Genomic DNA, 24,099 nt, shown 5'->3' with positions numbered 1-24,099 from the left:
CAGAGTAAAGGAGCAGAGGAGAGGCAGAGTACAGGAGCAGAGGAGAGGAGAGTACAGGAGCAAAGGAGAGGCAGAGTACAGGAGCAGAGGAGAGGCAGAATACAAGAGCAGAGGAGAGGCAGAGTATAGGTCCAGAGGAGAGGCAGAGTACAGGAGAACAGGAGAGGCAGACTACATTAGCAGAGGAGAGACAGAGTACAGGAGCAGAGGAGAGACACAAGACAGGAGAACAGGAGAGGCAGACTACAGTAGCAGAGGAGAGGCAGAGTACAGGATCAGAGGAGAGGCAGAATACAGGAGCAGAGGAGAGGCAGAATACAGGAACAGAGGAGAAGCAGAATACAGGAGCAGAGGAGATGCAGAATACAGGAGCAGAGGAGAGGCAGAATACAGGAGCAGAGGAGAAGCAGAGGACAGGAGCAGAGGAGAGTCAAAGTACAGGAGCAGAGGAGAGGTAGAACACAGGTACAGGGGAGAGGCAGAATACTGGAGCAGAGGAGAGGCAGAGTAGCGGTGCAGAGCAGAGGCAGAATAAATCTGCAGAGTAGAAGCAGAATACAGGAGCAGAGAAGAGGCTTAATACAGGAGCAGAGGAGAGGCAGAGTACAGGAGCAGAAGAGAGGCAGAGTACAGGAGCAGAGGAGAGGCCGAGTACAAGAGCAGAGAAGAGGCACAAAACAGGAGCAGAGGAGAGGCAGAATACTGGAGCAGAGGAGAGGCAGAGTACAGGAGCAGAGGAGAGACAGAGTACAGGAGCAGAGGAGAGGCAGAGTACAGGAGCAGAGGAGAGGCAGAGTACAGGAGCAGAGAAGAGAAAGAAAACAGGAGCTGATGTAAAAGATGTTATAGTTATGAAACCTCACATTCTGGTAATGTATGTAATTGTGGAACAAATCATTGATTATTTTACCCCTGAGAGTATCTCTTTTCTATGAATCTCTTTTCATCAGTTTCCTCTCCTTCTTCTCTTTTCCTGAAAGACAAGAGAATAGATGTTAATACAGAAACAAAAACAGTCCTGCTTGATCAATACTGTACAGCAATTGGATTAATTCCTAGTAATCTGGTAAAATACAGAAACAGAGGAGAGGCAGAATAATGGAGCAGAGGAGAGGCAGAGTACAGGGGCAGAGGAGAGACAGAATACAGGAGCAGAGGAGAGGCAGAGTACAGGAGGAGAGGAGAGGTCGAGTACAGGAGCAGAGGAGAGGCAGAGTACAGGAACAGAGGAGGGGCAGATTAAAGGAGCAGAGTAAAGGCAGAGTACAGGAGCAGAGGAGAGGCAGAGTACAGGAGGAGAGGAGAGGCAGAATACAGGAGAACAGGAGAATCAGACTACAGGAGCAGAGGAGAGACAGAGTACAGGAGCAGAAGAGAGGCAGAATACAAGAGCAGAGGAGAGGCAGAGTACAGGAGCAGAGGAGAGGCAAAATATAGGAGCAGAGGAGAAGAAGAATATAGGAGCAGAGGAGAGGCAGAGTACAGGAGCAGAGGAGAAGTAAAATAAAGGAGCAGAGGAGAGGCAGAGTAAAGGAGCAGAGAAGAGGCAGATTACAGGAGCGGAGAAGAGGCAGAATAAAGTAGCAGAGGAGAGGCAGAGTACAGGAGCAGAGGAGAGGCAGAGTAAAGGAGCAGAGGAGAGGCAGAGTACAGGAGCAGAAAAGAGGCAGAGTACAGGAACAGAAAAGAGGCAGAATACAGGAGCAGAGGAGAGGCAGAATACAGGAACAGAGGAGAAGCAGAATACAGGAGCCGAGGAGAGGCGGAGTACAGTAGAAGAGGAGAGGCAGAGTACAGGAGCAGAGGAGAGGAAGAAAACAGGAGCAGAGGAGAGGCAGAGTACAAGAGCAGAGGAGAGGCAGAATACAGGAGCAGAGGAAAGGCAGAGTACATGAGCAGAGGAGAGGCAGAATACAGGAGCAGAGGAGAGTCAGAATACAGGAGCAGAGGAGATGCAGAATACAAGAGCGGTGGAGAGACAGAGTGCAGGATCAGAGGAGAGGCAGAATACAGGAGCAGAGGATAGGAAGAGTACAGGAGCAGAGGAGAGGCAGAATAAAGGAGTAGAGTAGAGGCAGAATACAGAAGCAGAGGAGAGGCAGAATACAGGAGCAGAGGATAGGAAGAGTACAGGAGCAGAGGAGAGGCAGAATAAAGGAGTAGAGTAGAGGCAGAATACAGAAGCAGAGGAGAGGCAGAATATAGGAGTAGAGGACAGGCAGAGTACTGGAGCAGAAGAGCGGCAGAGACCAGGAGCAGAGGAGCGGCAGAGTACAGAAGCAGAGGAGAGGCAGAGTACAGGAGCTAAGAAGAGGCAGAGTACAGGAGCGGAGGAGAAGCAGAGTACAGGAGCAGAGGAGAGGCAGTATACAGAAGTAGAGAAGAGGAGGAGTAAAGGAGCAGAGGAGAGGCAGAGTACAGGTGTAGAAAAGAGGCAGAGTACAGGAACAGAAAAGAGGCAGAATAAAGGAGCAGAGGAGAGGCAGAATACAGGAACAGAGGAGAAGCAGAATACAGGAGCCGAGGAAAGGCAGAGTACAGTAGAAGAGGAGAGGCAGAATTCAGGTGCAGAGGAGAGGCAGAATACAGGAGCAGAGGAGAGGCAGAGTACAGGACCAGAAGAGAGGCGGAGTACAGGAGCAGAGGAGAGGCAGAATACAAGAGCGGTGGAGAGACAGAGTGCAGAAGCAGAGGATAGGAAGAGTACAGGAGCAGCGGAGAGGCAGAATAAAGGAGTAGAGTAGAGGCAGAATACAGAAGCAGAGGAGAGGCAGAATACAGGAGCAGAGGAGAGGCACAGTACAGGAGCAGAATAGCAGCAGAGACCAGGAGCAGAGGAGCGGCAGAGTACAGAAGCAGAGGAGAGGCAGAGTACAGGAGCTAAGAAGAGGCAGAGTACAGGAGCGGAGGAGAAGCAGAGTACAGGAGCAGAGGAGAGGCAGAATACAGTAGTAGAGGAGAGGCAGAGTACAGGAGCAGAGGAGAGGCAGTATACAGAAGTAGAGAAGAGGAGGAGTAAAGGAGCAGAGGAGAGGCAGAGTACAGGAGCAGTAAAGAGGCAGAGTACAGGAACAGAAAAGAGGCAGAATACAGGAGCAGAGGAGAGGCAGAATACAGGAGCCGAGGAAAGGCAGAGTACAGTAGAAGAGGAGAGGCAGAATTTAGGTGCAGAGGAGAGGCAGAATACAGGAGCAGAGGAGAGGCAGAGTACAGGAGCAGAGGAGAGGAAGAAAACAGGAGCAGAGGAGAGGAAGAGTACAGGAGCAGAGGAAAGGCAGAGTACAGGAGCAGAGGAGAGGCAGAATAAAGGAGCAGAGGAAAGGCAGAATCCAGGAGCAGAGGAGTGGCAGAGTAAAGGAGCAGAGAAGAGGCAGAATACAGAAGCAGAGGAGAGGCAAAATACAGGAGCAGAAGAGAGGCAGAGTATAGGAGCAGAGGAGAGGCAGAATACTGGAGTAGAGTAGAGGCAGAATACAGAAGCAGAGGAGAGGCAGAATACAGGAGCAGAGGAGAGGCAGAGTACTGGAGCAGAGAAGCGGCAGAGACCAGGAGCAGAAGAGCGGCACAGTACAGAAGCAGAGGAGAGGCAGAGTACAGGAGCTAAGAAGAGGCAGAGTACAGGAGCGGAGGAGAAGCAGAGTACAGGAGCAGAGGAGAGGCAGAATACTGGAGCAGAGGAGAGGCAGAATAAAAGAGCAGAAGAGAGACAGAGTGGAGGAGCAGAGGAAAGGCAGAACAAAGGTGCAGCGGAGAGGCAGAGTACGGGAGCAGAGGAAAGGCAGATTACAGGAGCAGAGGAGAGGCAGAATACAGGAGCAGAGGAGAGGCAGAGTACAGGAGCTAAGAAGAGGCAGAGTACAGGAGCGGAGGAGAAGGAGAGTACAGGACCAGAGGAGAGGCAGAATTCTGGAGCAGAGGAGAGGCAGAATAAAAGAGCAGAAGAGAGAAAGAGTGGAGGAGGAGAGGAAAGGCAGAACAAAGGTGCAGCGGAGAGGCAGAGTACGGGAGCAGAGGAAAGGCAGATTACAGGAGCAGAGGAGAGGCAGAATAAAGGAGCAGAGGAAAGGCAGAGTACAGGAGCAGAGGAGAGGCATAATACAGGAGAAGAGTAGAGGCAGAATTCAGCAGCAGAGAAGATGCATAATTCAAGAGAAGAGGAGATGCAGAATACAAGACCAGAGGAGAGGCAGAATACAGGAGCAGAGGAGAGACAGAATACAGAAGTAGAGGAGAGGCAGAGTACAGGAGCAGCGGAGAGGCAAAATACAGGAGTAGAGTAGAGGCAGAATTCAGCAGCAGAGAAGATGCATAATTCAAGAGAAGAGGAGATGCAGAATACAAGAGCAGAGGAGAGGCATATTACAGGAGCAGAGAAGAGACAGAATACAGAAGTAGAGGAGAGGCAGCGTACAGGAGCAGAGGAGAGGCAGAGTACAGGAGCAGAGGAGAGGCAAAATACAGGAGCAGAGGAGAGGCAGAATACAGGAGTAGAGTAGAGGTAGAATACAGAAGCAGAGGAGAGGCAGAATACAGGAGTAGAGTAGAGGTAGAATACAGGAGCAGAGGAGAGGCAGAGTACTGGAGCAGAGAAGCGGCAGAGACCAGGAGCAGAAGAGCGGCAGATTACAGAAGCAGAGGAGAGGCAGAGTACAGGAGCTAAGAAGAGGCAGAGTACAGGAGCGGAGGAGAAGCAGAGTACAGGAGCAGAGGAGAGGCAGAATACTGGAGCAGAGGAGAGGCAGAATAAAAGAGCAGAAGAGAGACAGAGTGGAGGAGCAGAGGAAAGGCAGAACAAAGGTGCAGCGGAGAGGCAGATTACGGGAGCAGAGGAAAGGCAGAATACAGGAGCAGAGGAGAGGCAGAATACAGGAGCAGAGGAGAGGCAGAGTACAGCAGCTAAGAAGATGCAGAGTACAGGAGCGGAGGAGAAGCAGAGTACAGGAGCAGAGGAGAGGCAGAATACTGGAGCAGAGGAGAGGCAGAATAAAAGAGCAGAAGAGAGACAGAGTGGAGGAGCAGAGGAAAGGCAGAACAAAGGTGCAGCGGAGAGGCAGATTACGGGAGCAGAGGAAAGGCAGAATACAGGAGCAGAGGAGAGGCAGAATACAGGAGCAGAGGAGAGGCAGAGTACAGCAGCTAAGAAGATGCAGAGTACAGGAGCGGAGGAGAAGCAGAGTACAGGAGCAGAGGAGAGACAGAATACAGAAGTAGAGGAGAGGCAGAGTACAGGAGCAGAGGAGAGGCAGAGTACAGGAGCAGCGGAGAGGCAAAATACAGGAGTAGAGTAGAGGCAGAATACAGGAGCAAAGGAGAGGCAGAATACAGGAGTAGAGGAGAGTCAGAGTACAGGAGCAGAGGAAAGGCAGAGTGCAGGAGCAGAGGAGGGGCAGAACAGAGAAGCAGAGATGTGGCAGAATACTGGAGCAGAGGAGAGGCAGAATATAAGATCAGAAGAGTCGCAGAGTACAGGAGAAGAGTAAAGGCATAGCACAGGAGCAGAGGAGAGGCAGAGTAGAGGAGCAGAGGAAAGGCAGAATAAAGGTGCAGAGGAGAGGCAGAATAAAGGAGCAGAGGAAAGGCAGAGTACAAGAGCAGAGGAGAGGCAGAATACAAGAAGTGGAGAGGCAGAAAACAGAAGCAGAGGAAAGGCAGAGTACAGGAACAGAGGAGAAGCAGAGTACAGGTGCAGAGGAGAGGCAGAATTCAGGAGCAGAGGAGAAGCAGAGTACAGGTGCAAAGTAGCGACAGAATACAGGAGCAGAGAAGAGATAGAGTGCAGGAGCAGAGAAGAGGAGAAGAAGAATATAGGAGCAGATTTGAGGCGAAGAACAGAAGCATAGGAGAGGTAGCATACAGGAAAAGAGGAGAAGCAGAGTACAAGAGCAGATGAGAGGCAGAATTAAGAAGCAGGAGAGAGGCAGAATACAGGAGCAGAGAAGAGGAGAGGCACAATGCAGGAGCAGAGGAGATGCAGAATGCAGGAGCAGAGGAGAGGCAGAGTACAGGAGCAGAGGAAAGGCAGAGTACAGTAGAAGAGGAGAGGCAGAATACAGGAGCAGAGGAGAGGCAGCGTACAGGAGCAGAGGAGATGCTGAATACAGGAGCAGATGAGAGGCAGAGTACAGGAGCAGAGGAGAGGCAGAGTACAGGAGCAGAGGAGATGCAGAGTACAGGAGCAGAGGAGAGGCAGAGTACAGGAGCAGAGGAAAGGCAGAGTACAGTAGAAGAGGAGAGGCAGAATACAGGAGCAGAGGAGAGGCAGCGTACAGGAGCAGAGGAGATGCAGAATACAGGAGCAGAGGAGAGGCGGAGTACAGGAGCAGAGGAGAGGCACAGTACAGGAGCAGAGGAGAGGCAGAGTACAGGAGCAGAGGAGATGCAGAGTACAGGAGCAGAGGAGAGGCAGAGTACAGGAGCAGAGGAGATGCAGAATACAGGAGCAGAGGAGATGCATTGTACAGCAGGGGTAAAGGTGCCACACAATATATTAGGATAGTAGAGGTAACATATGAGAGTATAGTAAGTACTTACTCTTCTTCACACCAGGAGAGAGAAACGAATCCGAGGAAAAGTATAAGGAAAAGAGAATTCTTCAGGAAATCCATGTTAGTTCTGTCAAAAATGGATTTTGAAAAGACACTAAAACTTGAAAAGAATAGAAAATTTTTAATTTTGCAACAATTTTTTTTTTTACAAATCTGTTTTATATCTGTCTGTAGATGAGTTTAAATAAAATAACTGTCTAAAGCCAAGACATAAATGTTCAGTAACTTTTCAGCAAACTTTGCATGAATCAACATTACAAGTGAAAACTAGAAACCTTGTAGTCTGGGGGGAGGGGGAGTCCCAGCAGTTCTGCCTCCACTCACCAGCAATGAATGGATTGTAAACTTCCAGACGTGACAGACAGAGCCGGCAGATGGGAGATGACACGTCACATAATACACAGATACAGAGTTATCCCTCATATTCACACAATGATCTAAAGATTCCTGTAACGTTTGTTGGAAGGTCGGGGAGAGATTACACCGGTCTGTCCCGATCTTCATGGAGAACATATAAATCCCCCTCCCCCTCCTGTATCTGTATATTACTATATTATCAATAATTTACCATTTACTATCAGTTTGTACAGGATAGAAGTCATATAAAAGTGTCCTGTGCATAAAATACATAAAATATAGGTAAAACCAGATAAAGCAGAAATCCCCATCATACCCTGTGCTCCCGGAGATGCTGGATAGACGAGGGCTGACACCTATATGGGAGGCCCATACGGGGGTTAATATAGCAGCTACTGGGGGGAGGGACCATGAATCTACATTAATGACTGAGCGGTAAACACCATCTTCTGTTTATTCTTCTAATGAACACGGATATAATTTGGGTCATGATGTAGAGTAGACGACGTGGAGTAAATAACGAGGACATAGATATTGTATTATTCCGCATCATACGACATTCATCACAAGTCAGGTCAGTTATCCGAAAACAAGTTATTTAGATCAGGTGGAAGAGAATCCTGGACCTGTACAGTATATAGGAATAGATATCACAGCTATTAAAGGGGTTGCATGGGATTTTGTAGCACTGGGGGTAAGAATAATAAAGAGCTTATACTCACCTGCTCCGCTGCTCCTGTTCGGCCTTAGTGCTGCATGTTCCCGGCAGCCTATGTACAAAGGCCAACAGCATGGACAATCTCTTGCCTGCTACAGCAGGAGTATTAGGCTGTAGCTGGTGCAGGGCAGTTGACATGACATCACCTCCAGTCACTGTACAGAGGATAACGGAGATGGCTGTACCGGAGCACCAGAGGAGGGGACTATCATTTTCTTAACCCCAATGCAAAGTAGGTTTTTTTATTTTTAAAACCCTATAATGTTGTGCTGTGGGTCCATAACAAATTCCTCTTCTGACAGGAGGATAAATCCACTAAGAATCGCCAGTTGAAACTGGATAAATTCTGCTTTGAATTCTCATGCCTTATATTCGGCCCTGGCCATTGGGTACAGGAAAGTGGATACCAGTGCACATGAAACCTATGAGCCTTTTGTAATGTCCTGGATTTGGGGTCATTAAAAAAACCTAAAAAGCAAAATTTCACATCACTTTTGATGCTTTGGGAAAGTTTCCAGTCCTGTATTCAGTAGTGAGCTGATCCCAGTCACGCGAATATCATTGAGAAATTATTTTATTAACATTTTGATGTAAAAAGGAAGTAATATTTCGGTTTTTCATCTCAGACCTTCTTCAGACACAATGGGGCACATTTACTAAGGGTCCCGCTGCGCACTTTTGTCCGACTGTGCAATTTTATCGGGGATTACACAGCTTGCATAGGTATTTAACAAGTGTCTGTGCTGGGATTGTGTCGCGCGCAATCGGATTGCGCTGATTCCATGCAACACAATTAAGGGGGCGTGGCCGTCGGACGATCCGACTGATTCGGACTGAGCGCGGAATTTAACTTTCAAATTGTGTTGCAAGACAATGCACTTACCTGCACCAGGAAAAAGAGGGTGAACTCCGGTGGACCTCAGCACAGCAGCGACACAGGAAGGAACTCGGACGCACAATGTTAGTGAATCGCGCCGAATCCACGTCGGACAACGCACCGCGAGATTGTGACTGGACCAGGTAAGTAAATCTGCCACACTGGGGGTCATTTACTAAGGGCCCGAATCGCGTTTTCCCGATGTGTTACCCGAATATTTCCGATTTGCGCCGAGTTTCCTTGAATTGCCCCGGGATTGTGGCGCACGGGTTTGGATTGTGTCGCGCGCGCACCAGCTTCCGTGCGCCACAAAAAGGGGGCGTGGTTTTCGAGCAACCCGAATTATTCGGACAAGCCCCTGAATTTAAAAACCGAATTGTGTCGCATAAGGACCGCTTACCTTCACCTGGTCCAGCTCGGTGCATTCCGGCGCGATGAGTTTACTTTCAGCGCAGCAGCGCCACCTGGTGGACGGCGGAAGAACTACCTTATTAAATCCCGGCCGGACCCGAATCCAGAGCGGAGAAGCCGCCGCTGGAACGCGAATGGACCGGGTAAGTAAATGTGCCCCACTGTGTCTGAACATGGCCTGAGATATAACCATGAAATGTCACTTCCTGGCTGCATTTGAATTATAATAATTGCTCTGGGATCATCTTATTATCACTATTACACAATCTATGCTGTGGTTATCCTGCTGGAGTAGACCCAGGAGGACTGATCACCACTCTGCGCTCTGTAACTCAGATCCAGCATTCCCAGAAGCATAACCCATGTTTCAACAAGCTTTTCCCCTAAAAATCCCTCCTAGTATACCCCTCCCCTCCCTTATTCCCCCTCCCATTCCCTTCCCTTATTCAATCCTACCTCAACCTACCCCTTATATACTCAATGTAGACATTGATCAAACCTTTTTGAGCTTTTTGATCATGCGCCAGGAATTAGTGCGCCTCCCTGCACTGATCCAACAGTTCACCATGTTTTTGGTGGTGCATCTATACATAGGGCGTGCAAAACTATTTAAAAGTTCAATACCGTGCTCGGTCCGAATCAGTCGGACCGTCCGACGGAACGCCTCCTACTTTGTGTCGCATGGAGGCCAGCGCAGCTGCGTCACAAAAGGGTCGCATGCGACACAATCCCGGCGCACACACTTCTTATATACCTGTGCAAGCCATATTAGCAATGAGGAACGTGAACAGTCTGACTAAAGTGCAGCGCAAAGCCCTTAGTAAATGTACCCCATTTTCTTTTGTATGAGATAAAATTAAAATTTAACTAAATGGAAATCTTGTGTGTAATATTTTGAATTGTGCATATTCATGTAATTTATTGATTTTTACAGTATACTGTCTGGTGTTAATGCAGGCTGTTCCATTGGCTAGCTCCCTTAAACTTTCCAGAGGCAGAAACCTAAAGTCTATAAGTTTTGGCTGAGCCCAGGGTTCTGGGTCTCTGTCCTGAGATTTCTGGGAGAACACATCTCTGCCCGATTGTGCTGCTGATATTGCAGGAGATTCCTCCAGCCCTGCAGACCACTACTTCAGGGGAGGAAGCAGGAGACAAAGAAGGGTTATCCACAGCCAAATCGGGCAGCAATTTCTATGCCATCAGAGTGGCCACCAATCTTCTCTATGAATGACTTGGTCATTATGATTTGATTTTATGTCATGTTGGTGGGGGATACAATTTTTCATGGACACCAGAATGATGCATCCTGGTCCTGACAGAATTACAAGAATCCATTTAGGGCTTTATATATCGGGAGGTGACCTTAACTTACACAACAAGTCATAAAGACAAGATCAGTGCCGTGTTATTGTAGGTTTCTGCAGTTCCCCTTCTAGTTGGTTGCTCGTCTATAGTTGTGTGGATGGAGATGGAGTGCGGTCAGGAAGGTCCAGGCCGCTCTCCCACCTCGGCTCCATAATCTACATTGTATAAACATGTTTTCAGAACCGACTCACGACAAATGTCATAAGATCTGCAGATGTCACTATGAGGGAGACAATATTTGTACATGAGCTCAGACAAGTAATATCTGATGTGTATTCTACATCATGAGACCCATAATCCCCCCCGAGCGAGAAAACGATAAACAGAATCATCTCGTCTACAGTTCTGTCCTTAACTCCTTAACACCTCCATGACATGTGATGGATCTATACATCCTGGTGTCATTCTGGATGTATGGAGGGGTTTCCACAGACTGTGCCGCCTACATACATAGCAGGTGTCTGCTGTATTATATACCCACTGCCAACCACAGGAAGATTGTCACAGATCTTCTATTCACCATACACTGCAGTAGGTGGTATACGATCAGACCCCCTTAGGTTTCACGTACCCTAAGAGGCTTACACAAACAGTAAATGAAAATTTAATACAATTCTAAATTACCGTTTATACTCGAGTATAAGCCGCATTTTTCAGAGCAAAAATTGTGCTTAAAAACCCAACTTGGCTTATACTCGAGTCTATTAAAAAAAATTAACACTACTCACCTTTCCGATGCCCCCCACAAGTCCGCTCCTTGCTTTGGATGCTCCAGTGCCTCTTTGGGTTCTTTGGGTGCTTTAGCTCCTCTTCAGGACCTCATTTGGTCCTTGTGCGATGCCAGCGGCACACATACAATGATGTCAGCAAGCGGCTGATATCATTTTGTGTGCTGGCCGTGTGCAGGGACCCAAAGGGCCCAGAGAGGAGCTGAAAGACCCGAAGAGGACAGGAAGAGGCACCGGAGCATCCAAAGCAAGAAGAGGATCACCGGGGGTATCGGAAATGTGAGTACAGTGTTCATTTTTCTTAATTAAAGGCTTGGAATAATAGGGGCAGGGGATGGATGTTTATATACTGGGGGGAATGGGCAGGCTATATACTGGACAACAGGGGCTGGTAGGCTACATACTGGGGGGATGGGCTGGCTGGATATATACTGGGGGCATAGGCTGGCAGGCTATATACTGGACAACAGGGGCTGGTAGGCTACATACTGGGGGGATGGGCTGGCTGGCTATATACTGGACGGCAGGGGCTGGTAGGCTACATACTGAGGGGGATGGGCTGGCTATATACTGAAGGAGTTGGAAGGCTATATTCTGGACAGCAGGGGCTGGTAGGCTATATACTGGGGGATATGGGCTGACTGGCTATATACTAGGGTCTTGCTGGCTATATACTTGCTGGAAGCTATGACCAATGCATTTCCCACCCTAGGCTTATACTCGAGTCAATAGGTTTTCACAATTTTTTGTGTTACAAATATATACCTCGGCCTATACTCAAGTATATATAGTAGGTAAATAAAGAAAACATAAATGTGTATAATTCGGTGATGTGTGCCTATTGTTTTTTTGTGCCTTTTTTTAAAAAAAATGGTAGCACAAAAGTTGCAGAAGTCTCAACTTTTACCTACATCTGAGCAGTACTAGAGTTTATTTGTACTAAAATTGCTCCATTTTTATACGTCCACATCTGGATTTCAAAGATATATCAAGTGCAGCACTGAAAAACTCTTGTGCATCTAACTCTGCTAGGCGTGTGAAAAAGCTGCACAAATTTGGCCCAAAGATGCAAATGTGCCATGAAAGTCGCAGTTAACAGAAAAAAAGAAAAGATACAGTAAGATGAGATAAATGACCCCCAACGAGTTACATCTTTGCCTGTGTATTGCTGAGGATGCTATTTTATGCCAGGGCAATGGATTCTCACATAAGGTCTTGTGGATCAGTGCTCTCTGCCTGCTATAGTCTTATACAGTATGACAGCTGTGTTATTCTGTTATTATGTAATCTGGTATCTTTGACCCCTTGTATTCTTGACTATCCATTTGCCTAGTGATTTTGTGCTGTATTTTCCTCAATGTACTGACCTGTATTTGGCGACTATCCAAACTATTCTGTTTGTATTGTCTTTGTCTCTATTTTTACACTTTGGAGCAGGTAGGGAACGTCAACTTGTTGTCTAATTACCAGGGAAGTAGGAAGGGGACAGCTGAAAAGGAGGTTTAAAAACCATAGTGGAAAAAATGACAAAAAGCCTGTTTTTTCATATTTTTAGTCATTTGTCTGCTAATTCTCCAAAAATCACCCTTTTAAGTTAAAGTCTCACATGTCATGAAATAAAATGTGACAAAATGTGATATAGACATTCAGGTACCGAGGACCCTTAGTTCTGAAAGGGTTAAATAATATCAGCGTCAGATTGGGGCATCGCGCATACGATCCATTCCTGTAACTCTCTTTTCATAAAATTTCTGATGTTCCACTTCACGTTCCTGTTCTTCTCGTTTCTGTTCTTCACGTTCCTCTTCTTGTTCCTGTCTTGGAGACAACAGAAATTTAGTATAACAAGTTCCACCAGACTGAACAGAGAGTGTGATATTCTGCACCACCATTGGATACTAATGTTTTTAAACAGTTTTTAAAAAGAAACCCACTGGACGGACAGGTTCAGGGGGGCACAGGAGCAGAGGAGAGGAGAGGCAGAGTACAGGAGCAGAGGAGAGGCAGAGTACAGGAGCAGAGGATAGGCAGAGTACAGGAGCAGAGGAGAGGCAGAGTACAGGAGCAGAGGAGAGGCAGAGTACAGCAGCAGAGGATAGGCAGAGAACAGTAGCAGAGGAGAGGCAGAGTACAGTAGCAGGGGAGAGGCAGAGTACAGGAGCAGAGGAGAGGCAGAGTACAGGAGCAGAGGAGAGGCAGAGTACAGAAGCAGAGGTGAGGCAGAATACGGGAGCAGAGGAGAGGCAGAATACAGGAGCAGAGGAGAGGCAGAATACAGGAGCAGAAGAGAGGAAGAATACAGGAGCAGAGGAGAGGCAGAATACAGGAGCAGAGGAGAGGCAGAGTACAGGAGCAGAGGATAGGCAGAGTACAGAAGCAGAGGTGAGGCAGAATACAGGAGCAGAGGAGAGGCAGAATACGGGAGCAGAGGAGGGCAGAATACAGGAGCAGAGGTGAGGCAGAGTATAGGAGCAGAGGAGGGCAGAATACAGGAGCAGAAGAGAGGCAGAGTACAGAAGCAGAGGAGAGGCAGAGTAGTAGTAGAAAACAGGAGCAGAGGAGAAGCAGAATAAAGGAGCAGAGGTGAGGCAGAATACAGGAGCAGAGGAGAGGCAGAATACAGGAGCAGAGGAGAGGCAGAGTACAGGAGCAGAGGAGAGGCAGATCACAGGAGCAGAGGAGAGGCAGAATACAGGAGCAAAAGAGAGGCAGAATACAGGAGCAGAGGAGAGGCAGAGTACAGGAGCAGAGGAGAGGCAGAGTACAGAAGCAGAGGTGAGGCAGAATACAGGAGCAGAGGAGAGGTAGAATACAGGAGCAGAGGAGGGCAGAATTCAGGAGCAGAAGAGAGGCAGAGTACAGAAGCAGAGGAGAGGCAGAGTAGTAGTAGAAAACAGGAGCAGAGGAGAAGCAGAATAAAGGAGCAGAGGTGAGGCAGAATACAAGAGCAGAGGAGAGGCAGAATACCTGAGTATAGGAGAGACAGAGAACAGTAGCAGAGGAGAGGAAGAATACAGCAGCAGAGGAGAGGCAGAGTACATGAGCAGAGGAGATGCAGAATACATCAGCAGAGGAGAGGCAGAGTACATGAGCAGAGGAGATGCAGAATACAGCAGCAGAGGAGAGGCAGAGTACATGAGCAGAGGAGATGCAGAATACGGAAGCAGAGAAGAGGCAGAAAACAGGAGCAGAGGAGAGGCATAGTACAGGAGCAGAGGAGAGGCAGAGTACAGGAGCAGAGGAGATGCAGAATACAGCAGCAGAGGAGAGGCAGAGTACATAAGCACAGGAGATGCAGAATACAGAAGCAGAGAAGAGGCAGAAAACAGGAGCAGAGGAGAGGCATAGTACAGGAGCAGAGGAGAGGCAGAGTACAGGAGCAGAGAAGAGGGAGAGAATAGGAGCAGAGGAGAGGCAGAATACAAGAGCAGAGGAGAGGAAATGTAAAGGAGCAGACGGGAGGCAAAATACAGCAGCTGAAGAGAGGCAGAATACAGGAGCAGAGGAGGGCAGAATACAGGAGCAGAAGAGAGGCAGAGTACAGAAGCAGAGGAGAGGCAGAGTAGTAGTAGAAAACAGGAGCAGAGGAGAAGCAGAATAAAGGAGCAGAGGAGAGGCAGAGTACAGGAGAAGAGGAGACACAGAATACAGGGGCAGAGGAGAGGCAAAATACAGTAGCAGAGAAAAGGCAGAGTATAGGAGCAGAGGAGAGGCAGAAAACAGGAGCAGAGGAGTGGCAGAGTACAGGAGCAGAGAAGATGCAAAATACAGCAGCAGAGAAGAGGCAGAGAACAGGAGCAGAGGAGAGGCAGAATACAAGAGCAGCGGAGAGGAGGGGAAAGGTACAGGAGCAGAGGGGAGGCAGAATACAGGAGCAGAGGAGAGGCAGAATACAGGAGCAGATTAGAGGCAGAGTACAGGAGTAGAGGAGAGGCAGAGTACAGGAGCAGAGGAGAGGCAGGGTACAGGAACAAGGAGAGGCAGAGTACAGGAGCAGAGGAAAGGCAGAACACAGGAGAAGAGAATAGGGAGAATACAGGAGCAGAGAAGAGGCAGAATACAGGAGCAGAGGAGAGGGAGAGTACAGAACCAAAGGAGAGGCAGAGAACAGGAGCAGAAGAGTGGCAGAATACAGCAGCAGAGGAGAGGCTGAGTACAGAACCAGAGGAGAGGCAGAATACAGGAGCAGAGGAGAGGCTGAGTACAGAACCAAAGGAGAGGCAGAGTACAGAAGCAGAAGAGTGGCAGAATAAAGCAGCAGAGGAGAGGCAGAATACAGAAGCAGAGGAGAGGCACAGTACAGGAGCAGAGGAGAGGCAGAATACATGAGCAGAGGAGAGGCAGAATACAGGAGCAGAGGAGAGGGAGAGTACAGAACCAGTGGAGAGGCAGAGTACAGGAGCAGAGGAGAGGCAGAATACGTAAGCAGAGGAGAGGCAAAATACAGGAGCAAAGGAGAGGCAGAATACAGGAGCAGAGAAGAGGGAGAATACATGAGGAGAGGCAGAGTACAGGAGCAGAGAAGAGGGAGAATATAGGAGCAGATAGAGGCAGAGTACAGGAGCAGAGGACAGGCAGAGTACAGGAGCAGAGGAGAGGCAGAGTACAGGAGCAGAGGAGAGGCAGAGTACAGGAGCAGACAGGAGGCAGAGAACAGGAGCAGAGTAAAGGCAGAATACAGCAGCAGACAAGAGGCAGAGAACAGCAGCAGAGGAGAGGCAGAAAACAGGAGCAGTGGAGAGGCAAAATACAGCAGCAGAGAACAGGAGCAGAGGAGAGGCAGAATACAAGAGCAGAAGAGAGGAAAAGTACAGGAGCAGAGGAGAAGCAGAATACAGGACGAGACAACAGGGAGAACACAGGAGCAGAGGAGAGGCAGAATACTTGAGGAGAGGCAGAATACATGAGCAGAGGAGAGGCAGAAAATAGTAGCAGAGGAGAGGCAGAGTACAGCATCAGAGGAGATGTAGAGAACAGGAGCAGAGAAGAGGCAGAGTACGGTAGCAGAGGAGAGGCAGAATACAGGAGAAGAAAACAGAAAGAATACATGAGCAGAGGAGAGGAATTATACAGGAGCAGAGGAGAGGCAGAATACAGGAGCAGAGGAGAGGCAGAGTACAGGAGCAGAGGAGATGCAGAATACAGCAGCAGAGAAGAGGCAGAGAACAGGAGCAGAGGAGAGGCAGAATACAGGAGCAGAGAAGAGGAGAGGCAGAGTACAGGAGCAGAGAAGAGGCAAAATACAAGAGCAGAAGAGAGCAGAATACAGGAGCAGAGGATAGGAGAGGCAGAGTACAGGAGCAGAGGAGAGTAAGAGAACATGGGCAGAGGAGAGGCAGAATACAGGAGCAGAGAAGAGGCAAAATACAAGAGGAGAGGAAAGGTAGAGTACAGGAGCAGAGAAGAGGCAGAGTACAGGAGCAGAGGATAGGCAGAATACAGGAGCAGAGCAGAGGCAGAATACAGGAGCAGAGGAGAGGCAAAATACAGTAGCAAAAGAGAGGCAGAGTACAGAAGCTGAGGAGAGGAGAGGAGGAGTATAGGAGCAGAGCACAGGAGAGGCAGAATGCAGGAGCAGAGAAGAAGCAGAGAACAGGAGCAGAGAAGAGGCAGAGTACAGGAGCAGAGAAGAGGGAGAATACATGAGCAGAGAAGAGGTAGAATACAGGAGCAGAGGAGAGGGAGAGTACAGAACCAGAGGAGAGGCAGAGTACAGGAGCAGAAGAGAGGCAGAACACAGTAGGAGAGGAGAAGCAGAATACATGAGCAGAGGAGAGGCAAAATACAGGAGCAAAGGAGAAGCAGAATACAGGAGCAGAGAAGAGGCAGAGTACAGGAGCAGAGAAGAGGGAGAATACATGAGCAGAGAAGAGGTAGAATACAGGAGCAGAGAAGAGGTAGAATACAGGAGCAGAGGAGAGGGAGATTACAGAACCAGAGGTGAGGCAGAGTACAGGAGCAGAGGAGAGGCAGAGTACAGGAGCAGAAGAGAGGCAGAACACAGGAGGAGAGGAGAGGCAGAATACATGAGCAGAGGAGAGGCAGAGTACAGGAGCAGAGAAGAGGGAGGATACAGGGGAAGAGGAGAGACAGAATAGAGGAGCAGAGGAGAGGCAGAATACAGGAGCAAAGGAGAGGCAGAGTACAGGAGCAGAGGAGAGGCAGAATACAGGAGCAGAGAAGAGGCGCAGTACATGAGCAGAGGAGAGGCTGAGAACAGGAGCAGAGGAGAGGCAGAAAACAGGAGCAGTGGAGAGGCAGAATGCAGGAGCAGAGAAGAGGCAGAGTACAGGAGCAGAGGAGAGGCAGAATACAGGAGAAGAGGAGCGGCAACATACAGCAGCAGAGAAGAAGCAGAGAACAGGAGCAGAGGAGAGGCAGAGTACAGGAGAAGATGATAGGCAGAATACAGGAGCAGAGCAGAGGCAGAATACAGGAGGAGAGGAAAGGTAGAGTACAGGAGCAGAGGAGAGGCAGAGTACAGGAGCAGAGGATAGGCAGAATACAGGAGCAGAGCAGAGGCAGAATACAGGAGCAGAGGAGAGGCAAAATACAGTAGCAAAAGAGAGGGAGAGTACAGAACCAGAGGAGAGGCAGAGTACAGGAGCAGAAGAGAGGCAGAGTACAGGAGCAGAAGAGAGGCAGAACACAGGAGGAGAGGAGAGGCAGAATACATGAGCAGAGGAGAGGCAGAGTACAGGAGCAGAGAAGAGGGAGGATACAGGAGCAGAGAAGAGGCGGAGTACAGGAGCAGAGGAGAGGCAGAGAACAGGAGCAGAGGATAGGCAGAAAACAGGAGCAGTGGAGAGAAAGAATAGAGGAGCGGAGGAGAGGCAGAATACAGGAGCAGAGAAGAGGCGGAGTACAGGAGCAGAGGAGAGGCTGAGAACAGGAGCAGAGGAGAGGCAGAAAACAGGAGCAGTGGAGAGGCAGAATGCAGGAGCAGAGAAGAGGCAGAGTACAGGAGCAGAGGAGAGGCAGAGTACAGGAGCAGAGGAGAGGCAGAGTACAGGAGCAGAGGAGAGGCAGAATACAGGAGAAGAGGAGCGGCAACATACAGCAGCAGAGAAGAAGCAGAGAACAGGAGCAGAGGAGAGGCAGAGTACAGGAGAAGAGGAGAGGCAAAATACAGCAGCAGAGAAGAAGCAGAGAACAGGAGCAGAGGAGAGGCAGAATACAAGAGCAGAGGAGAGTAAAAGTACAGAAGCAGAGGAGAAGCAGAATACAGGACGAGAGAACAGGGAGAATACAGGAGGAGAGGAGAGGCAAAATACAGTAGCAAAAGAGAGGCAGAGTACAGAAGCTGAGGAGAGGAGAGGAGGAGTATAGGAGCAGAGCACAGGAGAGGCAGAATGCAGGAGCAGAGAAGAAGCAGAGAACAGGAGCAGAGAAGAGGCAGAGTACAGGAGCAGAGGAGAGGCAGAATACATGAGCAGAGAAGAGGTAGAATACAGGAGCAGAGGAGAGGGAGAGTACAGAACCAGAGGAGAGGCAGAGTACAGGAGCAGAAGAGAGGCAGAACACAGGAGGAGAGGAGAGGCAGAATACATTAGCAGAGGAGAGGCAAAATACAGGAGCAAAGGAGAGGCAGAGTACAGGAGCAGAGAAGAGGGAGGATACAGGGGAAGAGGAGAGACAGAATAGAGGAGCAGAGGAGAGGCAGAATACAGGAGCAGAGGAGAGGAGAGGCAGAATACAGGAGCAGAGAAGAGGCGGAGTACAGGAGCAGAGGAGAGGCTGAGAACAGGAGCAGAGGAGAGGCAGAAAACAGGAGCAGTGGAGAGGCAGAATGCAGGAGCAGAGAAGAGGCAGAGTACAGGAGCAGAGGAGAGGCAGAATACAGGAGAAGAGGAGAGGAAAAGTACAGGAGCAGAGGAGAAGCAGAATACAAGAGCAGAGGAGAGGAAAAGTACAGGAGCAGAGGAGAAGCAGAATACAGGACGAGAGAACAGGGAGAACACAGGAGCAGAGAAGAGGCAGAGTACAGAATAACAGGAGAAGCAGAGAACAGGAGCAGAGGAGAGGCAGAAAATAGTAGCAGAGGAGAGGCAGTATACATGAGCAGAGGAGAGGCAAAATACAGGAGCAAAGGAGAGGCAGAGTACAGGAGCAGAGAAGAGGAAGAATACATGAGCAGAGAAGAGGCAGAATACAGGAGCAGAGGAGAGGGAGAGTACAGAACCAGAGAAGAGGCAGAGTACAGGAGCAGAAGAGAGGCAGAGTACAGGAGCAGAAGAGAGGCAGAGTACAGGAGCAGAAGAGAGGCAGAACACAGGAGGAGAGGAGAGGCAGAATACATGAGCAGAGGAGAGGCAAAATACAGGAGCAAAGGAGAGGCAGAATACAGGATCAGAGAAGAGGGAGAATACATGAGCAGAGAAGAGAGAGGATACAGGGAAAGAGGAGAGACAGAATAGAGGAGCAGAGGAGAGGCAGAATACAGGAGCAGAGGAGAGGCAGAATACCGGAGCAGAGAAGAGGTGGAGTACAGGAGCAGAGGAGAGGCTGAGAACAGGAGCAGAGGAGATGCAGAAAACAGGAGCAGTGGAGAGGCAGAATACAGGAGCAGAGGAGAGTCAGAGTACAGGAGCAGAGGAGCGGCAACATACAGCAGCAGAGAAGAAGCAGAGAACAGGAGCAGAGAAGAGGCAGAGTATAGAATGACAGGAGAGGCAGAGAACAAGAGCAGAGAAGAGGCAGAAAATAGTAGCAGAGGAAAGGCAGAATACAGGAGCAAAGTAGAGGCAGAGAACAGGAGCAGAGGAGAGGCGAAGTACAGTAGCAGAGGAGAGGCAGAGTACATGAGCAGAGGAGAGGAATTATACAGGAGCAGTGGAGATGCAGAATACGGGAGCAGAGGAGAGGCAGAGTACAGGAGCAGAGAAGAGGCAAAATACAATAGGAGAGGAAAGGCAGAGTACAGGAGCAGAGGAGAGGCAGAGTACAGGAGCAGAGGAGAGGCAGAATACAGGAGCAGAGAAGAGGCAGAATACAAGAGGAGAGGAAAGGCAGAATACAAGAGGAGAGGAAAGGCAGAGTACAGGAGCAGAGGAGAGGCAGAGTACAGGAGCAGAGAAGAGGCAGAATACAGGAGCAGAGGAGAGGCAAAATACGGTAGCAAAAGAGAGGCAGAGTACAGAAGCTGAGGAGAGGAGAGGAGGAGTATAGGAGCAGAGCACAGGAGAGGCAGAATGCAGGAGCAGAGAAGAAGCAGAGTACTTGAACAGAGGAGAGGCAGAATGCAGGAGCAGAGGAGAGGCAGAATACAGGAGCAGAGAAGAGGCAGAATACAGGAGCAGAGAAGAGGCAGAATACAGGAGCAGAGGAGAGGCAGAATACAGGAGCAGAGAAGAGGCAGAATACAGGAGCAGAGGAGAGGCAGAGTACAGGAGCAGAGGAGAGACAGAATGCAGGAGCAGAGGAGAGGCAGAGTACAGGAGCAGAGGAGAGGCAGAATACAGGAGCAGAGAAGAAGCAGAATACAGGAGCAGAGGAGAGGCAGAGTACAGGAGCAGAGGAGAGGAGAGGCAGAATACAGGAGCACAGGAGAGGCAGAGTACCGGAGCAGAGAAGAGGCAGAATACAGGAGCAGAGGAAAGGCAAAGTACAGGAGCAGAGGAGAGGCAGAATACAGGAGCAGAGGAGAGGCAGAGTACAGGAGCAGAGGAGAGGCAGAGTACAGGAGAAGAGAAGAGGCAGAGTACTGGAGCAGAGGAGAGGCAGAGTACTGGAGCAGAGGAGAGGCAGAGTACTGGAGCAGAGGAGAGGCAGAGTACTGGAGCAGAGGAGAGGCAGAGTACAGGAGCAGAGGAGAGGCAGAGTACAGGAGCAGAGGAGAGGCAGAATACAAGAGCAGAGGAGAGGCAATGTAAAGGAGGAGAGGAGAGACAGAGAACAGGAGCAGAGGAGAGGCAGAATACAGGAGCAGAGGAGAAGCACGGTACAGGAGCAGAGGAGAGGTAGAATACAGGAGCAGAGGAGAGGCAGAATACAGGAGCAGAGGAGAGGTGCAGGAGAATAGGAGATGAAGAAAACAGGTGCTGAGGATCGATTTTTTTTTAGGAGGATTGTGGTACTCACTCATCTTCACAAAAGGAAAGGGAAACAAATCCGAGGAAAAGTACAAGCAAAAGAGATTTCTTCAAAAGAGCCATGATTGGTCTGTGAAAAAATTGATATTGAAAAGTTAATACATAAGTTGCTCCTTCCTACTATTATTTGTCTCTCTTTAATACCAGTTTGGATGCAGCTATAACCATCTGATTTAGTCCTCTTGGTCAACCCACAAAATCACACGGGGAATATTCAGACCTCTCCACATGGCAAATATTAACAACTATTTGCTTATTTTCACCTCTAGATACTTTTGCAGTGCGGGGGGGGGGGGGGGGGGAGGGACAATTGGGAAGGAGCCCCCTCCTTCTCCTCAACATTGAACTGCCATCTAGGGCATCTGGATCAGCTTCTTCTATCACCAAAAAAAACCGTATGTCCGAAAGCGGTGACCACTGCTGCCTGAGATCTCCAGTTATGTCCAGTTTGACCTCTCATTAATGGGGCAGATTTACTTACCCGGTCCATTCGCGATCCAGCTTCGGGTCCAGACGGGATTCACTAAGGTAGTTCCTCCGACGTCCACGAGGTGGCGCCCCATTCCTTTGGCTCAGATCATCCTCTCTCCTTCTATATCATTACTGTACATGAAATCTTACAAGAAATTCTGTAGGTCAGCAGTTCACTAAGGCTCCATGCCCATGACAGTGTATGCACTGCCGCACCATCCATCCGCCTCGGGCGGCATTTTCCTCCAGTTAGCAGGGGCGGCAGATTTTAATTGATGCAGAGAAATCAGAAATCTTCCTCTTTCCTACTTCTATCATGTGTGAGGTTCACAGTGTACAGTGCAGCATGGTAGTCATGTCAGGGAAGATGGTGGGGGAAGGGAGGGTGTTCAGTGTCTGCATTTTCTGACCTGAAGAGATCGGCTCTGTACAACTATAAATAGCTGTATTAATGAACCAGCTTATTACATGCACCCACCTTCACACCCCTCCATTCCCAATTGGCGTGCAGGTGGAGTAAGGGGGAATCAGGATTTAAACTATTTTGGGGCCTGTATGACAAAAAAAACTGATAAAAACCCCCTACTAATGTTAGATTTAAAAAAATTATAGAAAGATAGTCATATAATCAAAAACAGCATCTACTGATAATTGTAAACCATGGGGGGAGATTTATTAGAAGTGGCTGAGAGCAGAACTGTTTTAGATGCCCATGGCAACCAATCAGAGCTCAGTTTTCCTTTTCCCTCAGCTGTTTATCAAATAAAAGATGAGCTCTGATTGGTTTCCATGGGCAACCAGTGCATTTGTACCTCAGATATATGTTTACACAGAGGTCTGACTCCAAGCTACATTCATCAGGAAGAACTTGTACAATGCACCATCCTTGTCCTTTATCTACAAATTACTCCTATATAGACATACAATACAGTATAATTGTGATATACATACAATATACATGCAATAAAACCAAAAATGTGCTAAAAACACAAATAACATACCTTGTGATCCAGAAGGTGCTGGGTAGACGAGGACGGACACCACGGAGTAGATGACTTGTAGGGATGCACGTACTGGGGTTTATAGCAGCTCCTCGCATATATAAATATTAATGACTGAGCTATAGACGAGATCTTTCTGTTTGTTCTTCTTATGATTGTAGATGGTTTATGGGTCTCGTGGTTTAGGGTTTAATATAGTTTTTTGTAGAACGAGTTCACATACAGATATTACACCTTACATATTGACATCTGTAGGATCATTTCTTCTCACCTACTGAAAGCCCCTTAATGGGAGATAAATTCGGTTGAAGAAGCAGAAGTATTTTATCTCTTCTCAACCTCTTACCCAAAGGAGAGTGTTTTACACTTTCACTGTGCAAAACTCAGGTCAGATAAGTCTATCAAGTAGAGATGAGCAGGTTGGTCAAAATTTGGATAAAGTAAGGATTAGAGGGCTGAAAAATGGTGGCAATAACAGAGGAGCTGCCCTGACCAAAATGAGCTAAAGAAAGTACTTAAAATTATAACATAGCATAAAAAAATAAACATAGTGGGGCGGAGCCAGCCAAGATGGCGAACGGACGTGACTGATCTGAGCTCTGTGCAGGGCCGCCGCAAAAGGACCATTCACAGCGCGCTTTAGGTTTTGTTTAATATGTTCCTTTATGACTTGTACATTCATCTGAATATATGGGCCCACAGTCACGATGTGCTCATTAGATAGTTAACTAACTCGTACATATAGACTGTACGATACGGTCAGTCGAGTGACACTTACCCTATTGAGCTGTCACTCTCCCCCAATAGGTGAAACCTAGGTATAGCACCCAGGTTTATCAGTGCTAGTTGCACACAATACACATTTAACCAGTTTAAACAGTTGCTATTCACTGGATAGCTGTTCGTGTTCATTACATAAGTAGAAGAAACCGATTATAGTTTAGGGAACCCTTTCCCCCTCCTTCCCTTTGTATTGTCCCTTGTTCCCCCCAAAGGCTACTACACAAAGAGAATTCGGCTGTAGATCTAGTCCGATGATGGCTACTCCTCTAAAGATATGTTCTTTTAATGCCAAAGGACTCAATATCCCTGAGAAAAGGTCCCGGGTCCTATACAATTTCCATAAACAAAGAGCCCAAATACTCTGCATACAGGAAACTCATTTTAGCTCGGATCAGACCCCCACCTGTAAAAATCGATACTACCCACAATCCTATCATTGCACAAATCCTCATGGGAAATCAAGAGGCGTATCGATATTTATTCACAAATCTGTACAGTGCAAGGTTATTGAGACCAAATTAGACCCAGAGGCCAGATTCCTATTCCTAAAATGCGAAATGTTGGGCACTTCCTACACAATAGCGAATGTATATGCCCCAAACTCTGAACAAACCCCATTCATGGTTAAGGTTTTGGATGAACTTTGCACATTTGCTAGAGGTTCATTGATCATGTGCGGAGATCTGAACCTAGCACTGAATCCTCTAATAGATACTTCTCTAGGGAAGTCAGGAATATCGTACAACAAATTA

At 48.4% G+C, this 24,099-nt stretch overlaps 1 protein-coding gene across 1 annotated transcript in view; it reads right to left on the bottom strand.

Moving 5' to 3' along the window:
* The window catches only part of LOC140126029 (uncharacterized), a 259,268-nt gene extending 252,005 nt beyond the window's left edge, over positions 1-7,263 (bottom strand). The window contains exons 1-3 of the mRNA XM_072145084.1: positions 7,219-7,263; positions 6,532-6,612; positions 911-973 (exon numbers count right to left, since the gene is read on the bottom strand). Of these exons, the coding sequence (XP_072001185.1) occupies positions 911-973; positions 6,532-6,605 (137 nt within the window). The 5' untranslated portion in view covers positions 6,606-6,612; positions 7,219-7,263. The remainder of the gene's footprint in view (positions 1-910; positions 974-6,531; positions 6,613-7,218) is intronic.
* Positions 7,264-24,099: the final 16,836 nt, after the last annotated feature.

This window comes from Engystomops pustulosus, chromosome 4 (assembly GCF_040894005.1).
Source record: "Engystomops pustulosus chromosome 4, aEngPut4.maternal, whole genome shotgun sequence".
Lineage (NCBI taxonomy): Eukaryota > Metazoa > Chordata > Amphibia > Anura > Leptodactylidae > Engystomops > Engystomops pustulosus.
Note: the sequence above shows the minus strand (reverse complement) of the source record. Positions and strands in the feature narration are given on the sequence as shown.